Below are 16,535 nucleotides of genomic sequence, written 5' to 3'. Positions count from 1 at the left end.
CGTTTGCAATGAGTCGTAGATGCCCATCTCCATCGGTTGGAGATGGGTGGTGGACTGGTGGGTGAGTGGGTCAATTGCCAACCCTGCGTCCTAGCCGCCAACGTCGCTGCCTACCGCACCATCGCAAACATCCCCCTCTATTGCACACGTCACCGACTGAATCGCCGGGAGAGGGGAAGAGGCAATGGGGAGTGCGGGTGAGACATGACGAGTGGGCGGGGTGATGCGACTCCGACATAGAGCACACTATATTGGCCCGTTAACGAGGTCCCCCCCCCCCCCCCCCCCCCCCCGAAAGACCCCCCAAGAGAATGCTTGCTTGATGATGAGGTGGCGAGACGTTGTTTGCCAAGATTCATGCACTTAATCCAACGGTCCACTGAGCGTTCGCTTAAAAATCATTCCCACCAAATGTTGGTACAATAACATTTATGTTTATTTTTTATCTGATGCAAAATTCTATTTTTCCAAATGTTAGTGTGCAAGCATGGAGCGCGGCATATGCTGAGGCTCCAAGTTGCCTATGAGTTCTCCATACAACCATTTATTTCCATACTATAAATGAAATTCAAAACTCTTTTTGAACTAAATTCAAAACTTCTTGCCGAGCCTTCCGGCCGCAACCCCACCCATGCCTATGCAACACTCCTGCACGGTGACAGGGCCACAAGAACACGATTCTCTGCATGTTCCGCTTTTTTATTGACAGTAAAACCAGTCCAAATATCCACAAAATCACTCTGAAGATATATGTACAGTACCACAATTCCGATATTAGAAGCAAACTGTTCTTGGTTTTTTGAACTTGGAATTCAAGTTGCAACCTTTTTCTTTTGTCAGGAAGGGAAGACTGCACACTGACTATCGACAGGAAGGAGTCACCCAAACATCCACCAGTCCAACGGACGGACCACCGACCACACCATGTCGCTCCGGCGCCTCCTGGGCCTCTCCACCGCTGCCGTCTCCAGCCGCTACCTCTCCGCCAACAGCGCCGTCTCCGGCCGCCTTCGCCGCTCCCTCTCCACCGGCGCTGCCTCCTCGCACCCGCCACCATGGGCCATCATCGACCACTCGGCCGAGGTTGACCGGTCGTCGTCGGCCCAGACCGCGCGCTTCCGCCCCGCGGACCCCCCGGGCGTCTCCAGCATCTCCGCCCCGGCGCACCTCATCGACCCCACGGCACGCCCCACCGCGGACAGCAGCAAGGTCCAATACCTCAGCGGCAACGTCGTCCAGGTCCTCTTCGGCCACGTCGGCGCCGCCAGCGGCGACGGCCACCTCCTGCTCAGCTACCACGACCTCCGGGCGGAGGGCCCTTGCACCTCCTGGGACCTCACCGGGAACCCCGAGATCCAGCGCTTCGTCTGCAACCCCCTCACCGGCCAGATGCTCCGCCTTCCCGACATCGGCGGCTGCAGGAAGATCCTCGTCGTCCACCACATGGGCCTCCTCACCCAGGCCAACGGAGGGCTCGGCTGCGGGCCGCCCGACAGGTTCGCCGTCGCCGAGTTCGTCTTCAACGGCTCCGCCCTGGCGCGGTTCCTCTCCGACGAAGGCAAGTGGAAGACGGTGATGATGGGCTCGCCCGGCGGACCGCTGCTCCCGCGCGAGATGGAGATGAACCAGGAGACAGTTGCCTTCGACGGCCGGCTGTGGTGGGTCGACCTGACCTTGGGCGCCGTCTCCGTCGACCCCTTCGCCGACCGGCCGGAGATCCGCTTCGTCGAGCTGCCGAGGGGGAGCGTGCTTCCTGCGCCTGCATGTGCGGACGAACGAGATCTCAGCAAAGTCGAGGAAATGGCTCTGTCCATGCTGGAGCTGGCCAGGCGCCGGCGAATCGGCGTGAACGAGGGGAGGCTGCGCTACGCCGAGGTGACTCCGGGCGGGCCGTTTCTGCTCAGCTCATATGCGCTCGACGACGGCGAGGGCAGCGGCTGGAAGCTGGAGCACCAGGTGTCGCTCAGGAAGGTCTTGGCGGACGGAGGCTACCCGTGGCAGGAGAACTCGGCTCAATCGGCGCCGCAGATAGCCGTTCTTGACCCTCTCGACGACAGTGTCATTTACATCAAGGTCGGCGAGCACGTCCTCGTCGTGGACATGCACAATGGGAAGGTGATCGGGGCCTCTCGGCTTGAAGACGAGTACTTTTCTCTCATACCATGCGTGCTTCCACCGTGGCTTGGATCAAGCCGGATCCCCACGGCAGGTATGTAATCACCTGCTTGTTTTACTGCTACCAGTGTCCTTACATTTCAGTATTGCATTTCCTGGTGTATTGCTTGATTGGTTTGTGCTTGGACAGAAGATTTTGAGTTGTTCATGGATGAATTTTTGTGTCGAATTGATGTTGTCAGTAAGATCCAAACATGAATGGCAATCAAATACTGCACTATTGATCTAGTGACCGGCGGCTTGGTGTAGTTGTACCTCAGTTTGTTAGCCTGTACTTTGGTGTAATTATACCTCAGTAAGATCCAAATCATACAACAAATTGTTCTGGGTTAGCATTGCGTCTGCTATCAAAGTTATTGTACCTTGACCGTGGAAACCATTTTTTCAGGCAACAAAGATTGCGTGGAATCGACAGATGATATGTTTAGTTTCGTCTAGAAGTGGCAAATGGGTATGATTCTATCGACCACCTTACCAAATGCTTCTTTGTTTATCACCCACACTATTAGCCATTCATTCTCATTGTCAGGACTCTGAATGCTTTATTTTCGCTTGTGGTAGTGATGACTGATGACCTCTCATTGCGAGGAATCACTATATATAACAATTAATAGTCTCTAAAACTGAAGCTTGTTATTTCCAAACTAATGGTAAATATGTAATTTTGTGCTACAAAGTAAACATGCTTAGTTATTTCCAAACATAACTCCCTTCTAAACATAAAGACTCTAACTCACTTTCGATTTAATTTTGGGAGGTGAGATAAATGGACAATAATAGTACTTCGGTTTACTCAGTTATTTGATTTTCGATTTGAGTCTTTCTTTTCCATGCTGAGTCAAATATGCCTCATATATTTTTCTTTATTTTGCAGGTTTCCTATAACTAATAGATGGAGGGGTTGTGCTATATTATGAAGGAAGCTGGCAGTAGTTTGTCAATCTCTCATTTTGGTGGAAGTCTGGAGAAGTTTGGGCTTATTGTAGTGTGTTGATGAATTACTTTCTTGTTTAGAAAGAAAACGTGGCAGTAGTTTCAGGAGAACTAAATTAAATCACATGTAATGGCAACCACAGAACATGATGCATGTTGTGGTTAGAGCATCTCCAGCCGTGCCCCCAGAACGGCATCCCCAGGTGGTTTATTTGCGCCGGTGAAGAAAAAACGGCCCAGTCGCGCCCCCAGGACGCCGAATTCCGCCGGCTCGGCCCGTTTTTGCGCCCGGCGCACTGGGGACGTTCGGGGGCTCCGGCGCAAGGGAAAAGCGTTCCTGGGGCCATATTGACATGCGAAAAGTCAAGCCACCCGCCTAGATTCGCCTCCTACCCCCGCGCTCGGCCGGCACCCTGCGCCACCCTGCCGATCCCGGCGCCGACCAGCGCCCGCCGCAGCTAGGTAGACCATCCCCCGCCGGGAAAAAGAAGGGGTTTCGCCGAGGCAGCCTCTCCGCAGCCGCCCAGGCACCTTTTCCGGCGCTCCGGCCGCGCAGGGCCTGTACATCGGCGGGCTTGCGCCCACCTCGCCCACAAGGTGTTTGGTGAATTGCCCGGCCCGGCGATGGACTCCGAAGATGAGGAGGCGCTCACGGTGTTGCTGGATGAGGAAGCCGAAGCCGACGTCCAGGAGCAGGAGCGTCTCATGGTGCTCGCCGCCCTCGCCGGCCTGCTCGCGAGCAATGAGAAGCCGCGGCGAGGTGGCTCGGCGCTTGGGCGGGTGAAAGCAAAGAACTGGCATCGTCTGGAAGGCTACTGCATGCTCTACTCGGACTACTTCGCCGACGCTCCATTGCATGGTGAGAAAACATTTCGGCGCCGTTATTGGATGAGCCGAACGCTTTTCCTCCGGATTGTGAATTCCATCCGGGAGTTCGACAACTACTTCAAGTGCAAGAAGGATTGCACCGGCACACTTGGATTCACCTCCATCCAGAAGTGCACGACAGCTATGAGGATGCTTGCATACGGAGCTCCCGGTGATTCACTCGACGACTATGGGCGCATGGCCGAGTCCACCAGCATAGAGTGTTTCTACAAGTTCTGTGGGGCAGTGGTGGCAGTGTTTGGACCGCAATACTTGAGAACACCCAATGCGGAAGACACTGCTCGGATCCTAGCATAGAATGCAGCAAGAGGATTTCCTGGGATGCTTGGAAGCATCGACTGCATGCATTGGAAATGGAAGAATTGCCCATTTGCTTGGCAGGGGTTGTACAAAGGCGCCAAAGGCGGTTGCAGTGTGGTGCTTGAGGCAGTGGCCACACATGACCTCTGGATTTGGCACTCCTTCTTTGAGATGCCAGGAACTCACAATGACATCAACGTCCTGTAGTGCTCCCCAGTCTTTGCCAAGCTTGTTGAAGGTCATTCTCCTCCGGTACAACAAGGGGTACTATCTAGCTGATGGCATCTATCCGAGATGGTCGACATTTGTGAAGACCATCTCAAACCCTGTGCCAGGAGGCAAGAAAGCCTGGTTTGCGAAGATTCAGGAGGCTTGCAGGAAGGATGTCGAGCGGGCATTTGGTGTGCTCCAATCTCGATTTGCTGTTGTCCGGTACCCCGCTCAGACCTGGTCGAAAGATCAAATGTGGGAGATCATGATTTGTTGTGTCATCTTGCATAACATGATCATTGAGAGTGAGCAGGAAGAGCCAGTGTTTGACACTGAACCATACTACAGGCAAGGCCCTCTAGCCGAAGTTGATCACCAGCTACCGGCAACCTGGACTGCCTACCTCAGTATGCGTCAGGAGATCCGAGACCCACAGGTGCATCATCAGCTGCAGCAGGATATGGTGGAGCACCTATGGAGGCTCAAGGGCGAGGCCGGGAATGACGTGTGATGAAACCTGAGTTTTTTTGTTAAACTATATAGTTTGTAGTGAACTATTTGTTGAACACGCCGAACTATGTGATGAAACACGTCGAAACACGCCGAACTATGTGACGAACAAATTGATTTCTATTTGTATGCAAAAATTCACGCCGAAACACGCCGAACCGCACCGAATATGGGCCGATTCTCGCAGATATCGGGCCGTTTTTGGGCCGAAAGCTGGGCTGAATTTGGCGTGTGGGGTCGACCTGGGGGGCGACGGCTGGGTGCCGAACCGCCCCCAGTGCCGAGTTTATCACCGGCGCACCCCCAGGCCGCTCTTTTTCGGCGCCCTGGGGGCCGAACGGCTGGAGATGCTCTTAGTTGCAAGAGAATATTCTTTTCTTTTTGATGTTCGAAAAAAATGCGCTCATATTTTTGCAGGAAAACATGGATGCATCCATGATTTAATTTCCGTAAGACTAGCCACAATGGAGAGTAACATACAATAGTAACATACACATATCCCTAGACTATGTTACTACTTCCTCTCTCTCAGTTTACAGGGCGTGCGCGTATCCCTAGATCGTCAATTTGAGCAACCTAATACAAGTCATATATTACAAAAAATATACTAATATAAACTTCAGATGTTCTATTTTCAAACGATATAATTTTTGTGTTATATAGTTTATATTAGGATGATAAAATTGGCAATCTAGGTATACGCGTAGGACTTGTAAACTGAGCGGAGGAAGTACCTTCATAGTGGGTAGTAATAACATAAGTGTGGTGTCATGCAAAGCTTCATTTATTAGGTTATAGACTCATATTGCATTGGGACATGTGATGTTACAGTAAGTTACTCAAACTACCTCTCTCATCATTAACTCATTGCCACATAAGCAAATTTGCTGAGTTGGACTTGATGTTACTGGTGAAGTTACTCCTATTGTGGCTAGTCTAAGCTTAGGTATCTTTGATTGTGACATCTCTGATAGATTGATGACTCTGTCAATGCATCGGTATTCTAATGACAGATGTTTTCACCACTTTTATTGTTGCACAGCAACAGAAATCACTAGGACAAAAGAGTTCCCTACCATAATATCTTCACAAAAATAAATACATGTACTTCCTCCGGATGGGGATGTTAGTCGGATGGTCACCAACAGATGTTCCTGGTACTACAAAGGTATCTCGATCAAGCATCAATGCACAACAACCCATTCATGGCTTGTATAGACTTTTTGTGGTGTGCAAATTTAAATTTGTTTTGATGTTTCATTTTTTTTCGTGGCCAGCTCTTCAAAAGAAGTCTGGTGACCAAAATATTTCAAATTGTGAGGAATGTAGGACTGAGCATATGTGTCAAGTGAAACCTCACTAATTAATTTGTAGTAATAGGTTATTAGGTTTGTATTAGCTAAAACTAAAAGGTTCGGTAATGCGTCCTCAATTGTTTTTCAGAAGTTAAACACAAGGTTTGGATAATATGTTTGCAAAGCTCTGTACTCAGTTCATTTCTTATAAATTTTGTGAAAAGCCCTCCAAAGTTTTTGACAAAGTTCTAACATGGTCTTCACGAAGGCCTTTAGCATAAATCTTCAACTTTAGTACCGGATCCACTAAAAAACCAGAGGAGGTGCAAGAACAAGCATGGAGGACGGTTACGAACAAGAGATAGCCTTTGTGTTTTTCATAAAAAATATTATTGAAAAAGTTCTTGGGGTATTTCAACAAGTTTGGAAAGACGGTTAAATCAATCAAAAATTTATTGACAAGGTTTTGTAGAGTTCTTGTGAATTTACGGATCATCTTTGCAAGCCAATGAATAATCATATGAAAAGTACCACATATTTTAGAGAAAAGTTTGGGCAAGAAACTAGGAAATTTTTTGTTGCTTCCAATAGATTTTCAGTCATCCTTCTGGCCCTATGATTCTTCAGATTTCGTAAGAAAGTTAAGGGACCATATTTCGCAAAATTTCAATTATCACGAGCACGTGTGACGCATCTTCAAGTTACCGAAACATTCTTCTATATCTTAGCTAGTTAATTAAGAAATTTCTAAAGAAGAAAATAGTTAATAAGAAAAGGGAAGAGGAAAAAAGAAAAATGATTAACCACAAATGGAGAAGTAGTGTGATACTCAACAGACCATAGTCAACAAGCTCCATCGGCTTACGACGACCATTGCCGCCCCTACGACATCAACATGGGAGATGGAGACACATACAAAGTGTCGAAGAGGAGCACATGGGAGCATGAGGAGGTAGGGGAACCACAAGGAGGGTGTGTTGGAGGTCGGGGGAGCCACATGAGGGCATGAACTATGGTGGCATATGAATACGGTTTCCCCATGAGAAAAAGTAGCTTGAGGCATCTACATTGATTTTTTCTCCCCAATGTAAGCTACTACTAGTGGGCCTCATGAAAGAATAGAAAATAAAGACTCCCACTACACATACATCTCTACTCTCCACTTCAACTTTTTCAGCTTTATGCACCGTACCACACTTTTTCTCCCAAAGCACCTGCCTCATGCAGTGGATCCCGCTGCTCCGTCCGAACCTACTTTTCTTGACATCTGATCCTATGTCGCCTACGGGGCATCACCCTGGGGCTATGCATTGGTCATGCCCTGTTGCAAATTTGTTGTGGGTAGGGTTCACCGGGGCATGTGTGGCGAGCTAGAGGTTGAGGCGGCAAAGGGGTACCTGGCTAAGGAGTGTGAGGCGGGTTGTGTTGGCGGTTAACACTGGCAGGCGCCAACTTTAATGGGGGCGGGAGAATACGGAAGGGGGGGGGGTACAAATGGTCAAAAACCGGTAAACACTACACTAAAATGAGACAAGTGGCACTGATAAGTGGTTTTACCTTCGGTACTGTGAGATATCATTTTGAACCTAATTCTAAATGAGGACCGATGGTGTGAAATCCCAACTTAATAGGAATGATAAACTACTCATATCAACAAGGTACACCTTCTTTTCTGAAACCTCATCTCCAAACAACCTCCAGGTTAAGCGTGCTTGGTCTGCTGTAATTTTAGGATGGGTGACTGACCGAGAAGTTTTTAGATCTGGCGAGGTGCTCGAATGAGGACAATGTGCGTAGAGAAAACTAGTGTTGGTCCGTAGGACCAGGCGAGGTGCAACAGCATGGAACCAGTGGTTGCGGCCGAGGTGTTACAAGTGGTTGCTCCTAGAATGACCAAGAGGGTTAAGATAGATGGCATGAGAAGATGCAAAATCGATATGGTGCTATGATCCTAGCATCACCGTTGGAGCAGCAGCCACCCTAGAAACCTAGCCGCTAAAATATAATCGAATCTGCACAATCGAAGAAGCATTGTCGAGTTTGATGTACTTACAGCGTTCGCCAGAGATAGAACTGCTGCCACGGAGATAGAGCGGATGGCGCCGAAGCAAACCCCGATGGGATCGTCGAAATCCCCGCCCCTTCCATGGGGGATGTCCTAGCAAGTAGCAACCAAACTAAAGTCCCTGACTTAGTAGTCGAAGTACCTACTGTCGATGGGCAGTCGATACACACGGTTCGCGGCCTTGTGCATATGGGGGAAGGAGACTTCAACACCCTCTCCAACTGTCCGGGGATGAAGACCCCCTGCGTCACGGCCACAACCCAGCGGTCTTGGGTGCTATCGCCGACGGAGGCTAGTTTGGCTGTGTGGTTGTAGAGCATGGACCGCCATCAATGAAAACGAAAGGCGGTGATAGATGGGTGTGAATAGGTGTTTGAGCGATGTGGGGACATGAGTGGCGAGTAATGGCCAATACGTCATGTCTCCCGTGCTTCACAACACGTGGCTCGCTGGAACATGGCTCTGGGAAAATGACCGATTCAATGCTAATTTGAGGTTCATGTGGGTCACGGATTTGTTGTAGTTCACTAGTAGAAAACAGGGCTTTCGTTCGGGCATGGCAAGCCCATTAGTCCCGGTTCAGTCACGAACCGGGACCCATGGGGGCATTCGTCCCGGTTCATGAGCCCAGGGGGCCAGCCGGGGCCTCGTGGGCATTGGTCCCGGTTCGAGGCATGAACAGGGACTAATGGGCCTCGCTCCTGGCCCACAACCATTGGTCCCGGTTCTTGGCATGAACCGGGACAGAAGGCCCGGATTTAGTACCGGTTCCAGCCACAAACCGGGACAAATGAGCTGCCTATATATACCCCATCGCCGCAGCAGGGCAGTCCACAGTGCTCTATTTTTTCTGGCCATCGAGGGGAGGGCATTTGGGTGCTCTAGCTCACTTCCTATGCACATGAGGTGTTCGATGAAATGTCTGAGCCACACTAGTTAATCTTTCTCCTCTCGAAACTCGACCTCCGAGCTCCATTTCCCCCGAGATTTGTCTAGATTTAGCGGTCCGTCACGTCCCGTCCCCGTCTTCACCGCCGTCGATCGCCCGCGCCGATCTCGTCGCTAGCACCACCGTGGTGAGCCTCTTGTTCTTATCTTCTTTCTGAAAGAAAAAAAAATTCTTACTTCAGATAGATACTTGTCTAATTTTGTTACTTTTATTATTCCTTCTTACTATATAGTGCGATGGTTTTGGTATCCGCCCCCGTTGGCCCTCGTCTTGTCTATGATTCGGATGTGGTATATATTGTCTTTTTATAACTATTTGTCATTTATTGTTTATGACAATTATGCCGACCAACATGACATAGATTTTATTTATCTAGGAGGTGGTTGAACCGAAAATTCCAACCGACCCTATTGTCGAAAGGTTAAATTTAGTTGAAGAAGAAAACAATTACTTGAAGGAAAAAATAAAAAAAATTGAGGTGGAGAAGATGATATTGGAGTTGCATGTTCCGGATGTCGTCGATGATCACAAGATCAAGATGGATGCAATGCGCTTGAAGATTAGAAAGATTAGAAAATATGCCATTCATACCGAGGCTTGGTATCATTATGCCGTTGGATGAATTGTTACCTTGGTTGCGATTATGATCGCATTTGTTTTCGCATTGAAATGTTTTACATAGTTTCAATGTATGGTTTAATTAATTAGATGCTCTGGAGAGCTATATGTTGTTAGATGAGAACTATGTATGTACTTTGGTTTTAATGTGATGATGAACTTCTATTAATTTGGTCACTTAATTATCTATTCATGATGTTCTGTAAAGGTTTTTGACACACTTAATTATATATAATGCACGCAGATGAACCGACAATGGATGTACGGTGACAGACACACCTCCGAGTACATGAAGGGCGTGCATGATTTTCTCGAAGTGGCTGAGGCAAACAAGCAGAATGGTTTTATGTGTTGTCCATGCCCCACATGTGGGAATAGGAAGTCTTACTCTGACCGGAAAATCCTTCACACCCACCTTCTTTACAAGGGTTTCATGCCACACTATAATGTTTGGACGAGGCACGGAGAAATAGGGGTTATGATGGAAGACGGCGAAGAAGTAGAGGACGATGACAACTATCTGCCCCCTGAATATGGTGATGCTGCAATGGGGGAAGCTGCTGAAGATGAAGAGGAACCAGACGATGTGCCCAATGATGCTGCAATGGGGGAAGCTGCTGAAGATCAAGAGGAACCAGTGCCCGATGATGATGATCTCCGCCGGGTCATTGTCGATGCAAGGACGCAATGCGAAAGCCAAAAGGAGAAGCTGAAGTTCGATCGCATGTTAGAGGATCACAAAAAAGGGTTGTACCCCAATTGCGAAGATGGCAACACAAAGCTCGGTACCGTACTGGAATTCCTGCAGTGGAAGGCAGAGAATGCTGTGCCTGACAAAGGATTTGAGAAGCTATTGAAAATATTGAAGAAGAAGCTTCCAAAGGATAACGAATTGCCCGACAGTACATACGCAACAAAGAAGGTCGTATGCCCTCTAGGATTGGAGGTGCAGAAGATACATGCATGCCCTAATGACTGCATCCTCTACTGCGGTGCGTACAAGGATCTGAACGCACGCCCGGTATGCGGTGCATTGCGGTATAAGATCAGACGAGATGACCCTGGTGATGTTGACGGCGAGCCCCCCAGGAAGAGGGTTCCTGCGAAGGTGATGTGGTATGCTCCTATAATACCACGGTTGAAACATCTGTTCAGAAACGAAGAGCATGCCAAGTTGATGCGATGGCACAGTGAGGACCGTAGGAAAGACGGGAAGTTGAGAGCACCCGCTGACGGGTCGCAGTGGAGAAAAATCGAGAGAAAGTACCGGGCTGAGTTTGCAGCTGACCCAAGGAACGTATGGTTTGGTTGAAGCGTGGATGGCATTAATCCTTTCAGGGAGCAGAGAAGCAATCACAGCACCTGGCCCGTGACTCTATGTATGTATAACCTTCCTCCTTGGATGTGCATGAAGCGGAAGTTCATTATGATGCCAGTTCTCATCCAAGGCCCTAAGCAACCCGGCAACGACATTGATGTGTACCTAAGGCCATTAGTTGAAGAACTTTTACAGCTGTGGAATGGAAACGGTGTACGTACGTGGGATGAGCACAAACAGGAGGAATTTAACCTGCACGCATTGCTGTTTGTAACCATCAACGATTGGCCCGCTCTCAGTAACCTTTCAGGACAGACAAATAAGGGATACCACGTATGCACGCACTGTTTAGATGACACTGAAAGTATATAGCTGGACAAATGCAGGAAGAATGTGTACCTGGGCCATCGTCGATTTCTTCCGACCAACCATCAATGTCGAAAGAAAGGCAAGCATTTCAAAGGCGAGGCAGATCACCGGAAGAAGCCCGCCATGCGTACCGGTGATCACGTACTTGCTATGGTCAATGATTTACACGTAATCTTTGGAAAGGGTCCCGGCGGACTAGCTGCTCCGAATGACGCTGAGGGACACACACCCATGTGGAAGAAGAAATCTATATTTTGGGACCTACCCTACTGGAAAGACCTAGAGGTCCGCTCTTCAATCGACGTGATGCACGTGACGAAGAACCTTTGCGTGAACCTGCTAGGCTTCTTGGGCGTGTATGGGAAGACAAAAGATACACGTGAGGCACGGGAGGACCTGCAATGTTTGCACGAAAAAGACGGCATGCCTCCGAAGCAGTATGAAGGTCCTGTTGGGGAACGTAGTAATTTCAAAAAAATTCCTACGCACACGCAAGATCATGGTGATGCATAGCAACGAGAGGGGAGAGTGTTGTCCACGTACCCTCGTAGACCGACAGCGGAAGTGTTATCACAACGCGGTTGATGTAGTCGTACGTCTTCACGATCCGACCGATCAAGTACTGAACGCACGGCACCTCCGAGTTCTACACACGTTCAGCTCGATGACGTCCCTCGAACTCCGATCCAGCCGAGTGTTGAGGGAGAGTTTCGTCAGCATGACGGCGTGGTGACGGTGATGATGTTCTACCGACGCAGGGCTTCGCCTAAGCTCCGCAATGATATTATCGAGGTGTAATTTGGTGGAGGGGGGCACCGCACACGGCTAAAAGATCTCAAGGATCAATTGTTGTGTATCTGGGGTGCCCCCTGCCCCCGTATATAAAGGAGCAAGGGAGGAGGAGGCCGACCCTAGGAGGGGGCGGACCAAGTGTGGAGTCATACTAGGACTCCCTAGTCCTAGTAGGTTTCCATCTCCCATATGGAATAGGAAAAGAGGAAGGGAAAAAGAGAAGGAAGGAAGGGGGCGCCCCCCTTCCCTAGTCCAATTCGGACCAGACCAAGGGGAGGGGTGCGGCCACCCTTGAGGCCCTTTTTCTTCTTTCCCGTATGGCCCAATAAGGCCCAATACGTATTCCCGTAACTCTCCGGTACTTCGAAAAATACCCGAATCACTCGGAACCTTTCCGAAGTCCGAATATAGTCGTCCAATATATCGATCTTTACGTCTCGACCATTTCGAGAGTCCTCGTCATGTCCCCGATCTCATCCGGGACTCCGAACTCCTTCGGTACATCAACATACATAAACTCATAATAAAACTGTCATCGTAACTTTAAGCGTGCGGACCCTACGGGTTCGAGAACTATGTAGACATGACCGAGACACGTCTCCGGTCAATAACCAATAGCGGGACCTGGATGCCCATATTGGCTCCCACATATTCTACGAAGATCTTTATCGGTCAGACCGCATAACAACATACGTTGTTCCCTTTGTCATCAGTATGTTACTTGCTCGAGATTCGATCGTCGGTATCTCGATACCTAGTTCAATCTCGTTACCGGCAAGTCTCTTTACTCGTTCCGTAACACATCATCCCGCAACTAACTTATTAGTCACAATGCTTGCAAGGCTTATAGTGATGTGCATTACCGAGTGGGCCCAGAGATACCTCTCTGACAATCGGAGTGACAAATCCTAATCTCGAAATACGCCAACCCAACAAGTACCTTTGGAGACACCTGTAGAGCACCTTTATAATCACCCATTTACGTTGTGACGTTTGGTAGCACACAAAGTGTTCCTCTAGTAAACGGGAGTTGCATAATCTCATAGTCAGAGGAACATGTATAAGTCATGAAGAAAGCAATAGCAACATACTAAACGATCGGGTGCTAAGCTAACGGAATGGGTCAAGTCAATCACGTCATTCTCCTAATGAGGTGATCTCGTTAATCAAATGACAACTTATGTCTATGGCTAGGAAATATAACCATCTTTGATTAACGAGCTAGTCAAGTAGAGGCATACTAGTGACACTCTGTTTGTCTATGTATTCACACATGTATTATGTTTCCGGTTAATACAATTCTAGCATGAATAATAAACATTTATCATGATATAAGGAAATAAATAATAACTTTATTATTGCCTCTAGGGCATATTTCCTTCAGTCTCCCACTTGCACTAGAGTCAATAATCTAGTTCACATCGCCATGTGATTTAACATGAATAGTTCACATCACCATGTGATTAACACCCATGGTTCACATCGTCATGTGACCATCACCCAAAGGGTTTACTAGTCAGTAATCTAGTTCACATCGCAATGTGATTAACACCCAGAGAGTACTAAGGTGTGATCATGTTTTGCTTGTGAGATAATTTTAGTCAACGGGTCTGTCACATTCAGATCCGTAAGTATTTTGCAAATTTCTATGTCTACAATGCTCTGCATGGAGCTACTCTAGCTAATTGCTCCCACTTTCAATATGTATCTAGACCGAGACTTAGAGTCATCTAGATTAGTGTCAAAACTTGCATCGACGTAACCTTTTACAACGAGCCTTTTGTCACTTCCATAATCGAGAAACATATCCTTATTCCAGTAAGGATAATTTTGACCGCTGTCCAGTGATCTACTCCTAGATCACTATTGTACTCCCTTGCCAAAATCAGTGTAGGGTATACAATAGATCTGGTACACAGCATGGCATACTTTATAGAACCTATGGCCAAGGCATAGGGAATGACTTTCATTCTCTTTCTATCTTTTGCCGTGGTCGGGCTTTGAGTCTTTACTCAATTTCACACCTTGTAACACAGGCAAGAACTCTTTTCTTTGACTGTTCTATTTTGAACTACTTCAAAATCTTGTTAAGGTATGTACTCATTGAAAAACTTATCAAGCGTCTTCATCTATCTCTATAGATCTTGATGCTCAATATGTAAGCAGCTTCACCGAGGTCTATCTTTGAAAAACTCCTTTCAAACACTCCTTTATGCTTTGCAGAATAATTCTACATTATTTCCGATCAACAATATGTCATTCACATATACTTATCAGAAATGCTGTAGTGCTCCCACTCACTTTCTTGTAAATACAGGCTTCACCGCAAGTCTGTATACAACTATATGCTTTGATCAACTTATCAAAGCGTATATTCCAACTCCGAGATGCTTGCACCAGTCCATTGATGGATCGCTGGAGCTTGCATATTTTGTTAGCACCTTTAGGATTGACAAAACCTTCTGGTTGTATCATATACAACTCTTCTTTAATAAATCCATCAAGGAATGCAGCTTTGTTTATCCCTTTGCCAGATTTCATAAAATGCGGCAATTGCTAACATGATTCGGACAGACTTAAGCATAGATACGAGTGAGAAACTCTCATCGTAGTCAACATCTTGAACTTGTCGAAAACCTTTTTGCGACAATTCTAGCTTTGTAGATAGTGATACTACTATCAGCGTCCGTCTTCCTCTTGACAATCCATTTATTCTCAATTGCTTGCCGATCATCGGGCAAGTCAACCAAAGTCCACACTTTGTTCTCATACATGGATCTCATCTCAGATTTCATGGCCTCAAGCCATTTTGCGGAATCTGGGCTCACCATCGCTTCTTCATAGTTGTAGGTTCGTCATGGTCTAGTAACATAACCTCCAGAACAGGATTACCGTACCACTCTGGTGCGGATCTTACTCTGGTTTACCTACGAGGTTTGGTAGTAACTTGATCTGAAGTTACATGATCATCATCATTAACTTCCTCACTAATTGGTGTAGAAGTCACAGGAACAGATTTCTGTGGTCCAATAAGGGAGCAGGTACAGTTACCTCATCAAGTTCTACTTTCCTCCCACTCACATCTTTCGAGAGAAACTCCTTCTCTAGAAAGGATCCATACTTAGCAACGAATGTCTTGCCTTCGGATCTGTGATAGAAGGTGTACCCAACTGTCTCCTTTGGGTATCCTATGAAGACACATTTCTCCGATTTGGGTTTGAGCTTATCAGGATGAAATTTTTTCACATAAGCATCGCAACCCCAAAATTTTAAGAAATGACAACTTTGGTTTCTTGCCAAACCACAGTTCATAAGGCGTCGTCTCAACGGATTTTGATGGTGCCCTATTTAACGTGAATGTAGCTGTCTCTAATGCATAACCCAAAACGATAGTGGTAAATTGGTAAGAGACATCATAGATTGCACTATATCCAATAAAGTACGGTTATGACGTTCGGACACACCATTACACTGTGGTGTTCCAGGTGGCGTGAGTAGTGAAACTATTTCACATTGTTTTAACTGAAGGCCAAACTCGTAACTCAAATATTTTACCTCTGCGATCATATCATAGAAACTTTTATTTTCTTGTTACGATGATTCTCCACTTCACTCTGAAATTCTTTGAACTTTTCAAATGTTTCAGACTTTGTGTTTCATCAAGTAGATATACCTATATCTGCTCAAATCATCTGTGAAGGTCAGAAAATAATGATACCTGCTACGAGCCTCAATATTCATCGGACCACATACATCTGTATGTATGATTTCCAACAAATCTGTTGCTCTCTCCATAGTTCTGGAGAACGGCGTTTTAGTCATCTTGCCCATGAGGCACGGTTCCCAAGCATCAAGTGATTCCAAAATCCCATCAGTATGGAGTTTCTTCATGCGCTTTACACCAATATGACCTAAACGGCAGTACCACAAATAAGTTGCACTATCATTATTAACTTTGCATCTTTGGCTTCAATATTATGAATATGTGTATCACTACGATCGAGATCCAACAAACCATTTTCGTTGGTGTGTATGACCATAAAGGTTTTATTCATGTAAACAGAACAACAATTGTTCTCTAACTTAAATGAATAACCGTATTGCAATAAACAT

General features: G+C 47.1%; 1 protein-coding gene across 1 annotated transcript; it reads left to right on the top strand.

Annotated features, from left to right (window-relative positions):
* Positions 1-883: 883 nt before the first annotated feature.
* LOC123124269 (uncharacterized) lies at positions 884-3,236 on the top strand. Its single transcript, XM_044544922.1, has 3 exons — positions 884-2,209; positions 2,564-2,626; positions 3,050-3,236. Exons 1-2 carry the CDS (start codon positions 925-927, stop codon positions 2,611-2,613), a joined length of 1,335 nt encoding a protein of 444 aa, XP_044400857.1. The 5' UTR covers positions 884-924; the 3' UTR covers positions 2,614-2,626; positions 3,050-3,236.
* Positions 3,237-16,535: the final 13,299 nt, after the last annotated feature.

The sequence above is a fragment of the Triticum aestivum genome, chromosome 5D (assembly GCF_018294505.1).
Source record: "Triticum aestivum cultivar Chinese Spring chromosome 5D, IWGSC CS RefSeq v2.1, whole genome shotgun sequence".
Classification (NCBI taxonomy): domain Eukaryota; kingdom Viridiplantae; phylum Streptophyta; class Magnoliopsida; order Poales; family Poaceae; genus Triticum; species Triticum aestivum.
Note: the sequence above shows the minus strand (reverse complement) of the source record. Positions and strands in the feature narration are given on the sequence as shown.

Excerpts from the sequence above, each read along its gene's own strand:
- LOC123124269 (XM_044544922.1), top strand. The coding sequence starts at position 925 with ATGTCGCTCCGGCGCCTCCTGGGCCTCTCCACCGCTGCCGTCTCCAGC. Across the intron at positions 2,210-2,563 it reads AAGCCGGATCCCCACGGCAG|GCAACAAAGATTGCGTGGAA; the intron begins GTATGTAATCAC and ends CCATTTTTTCAG.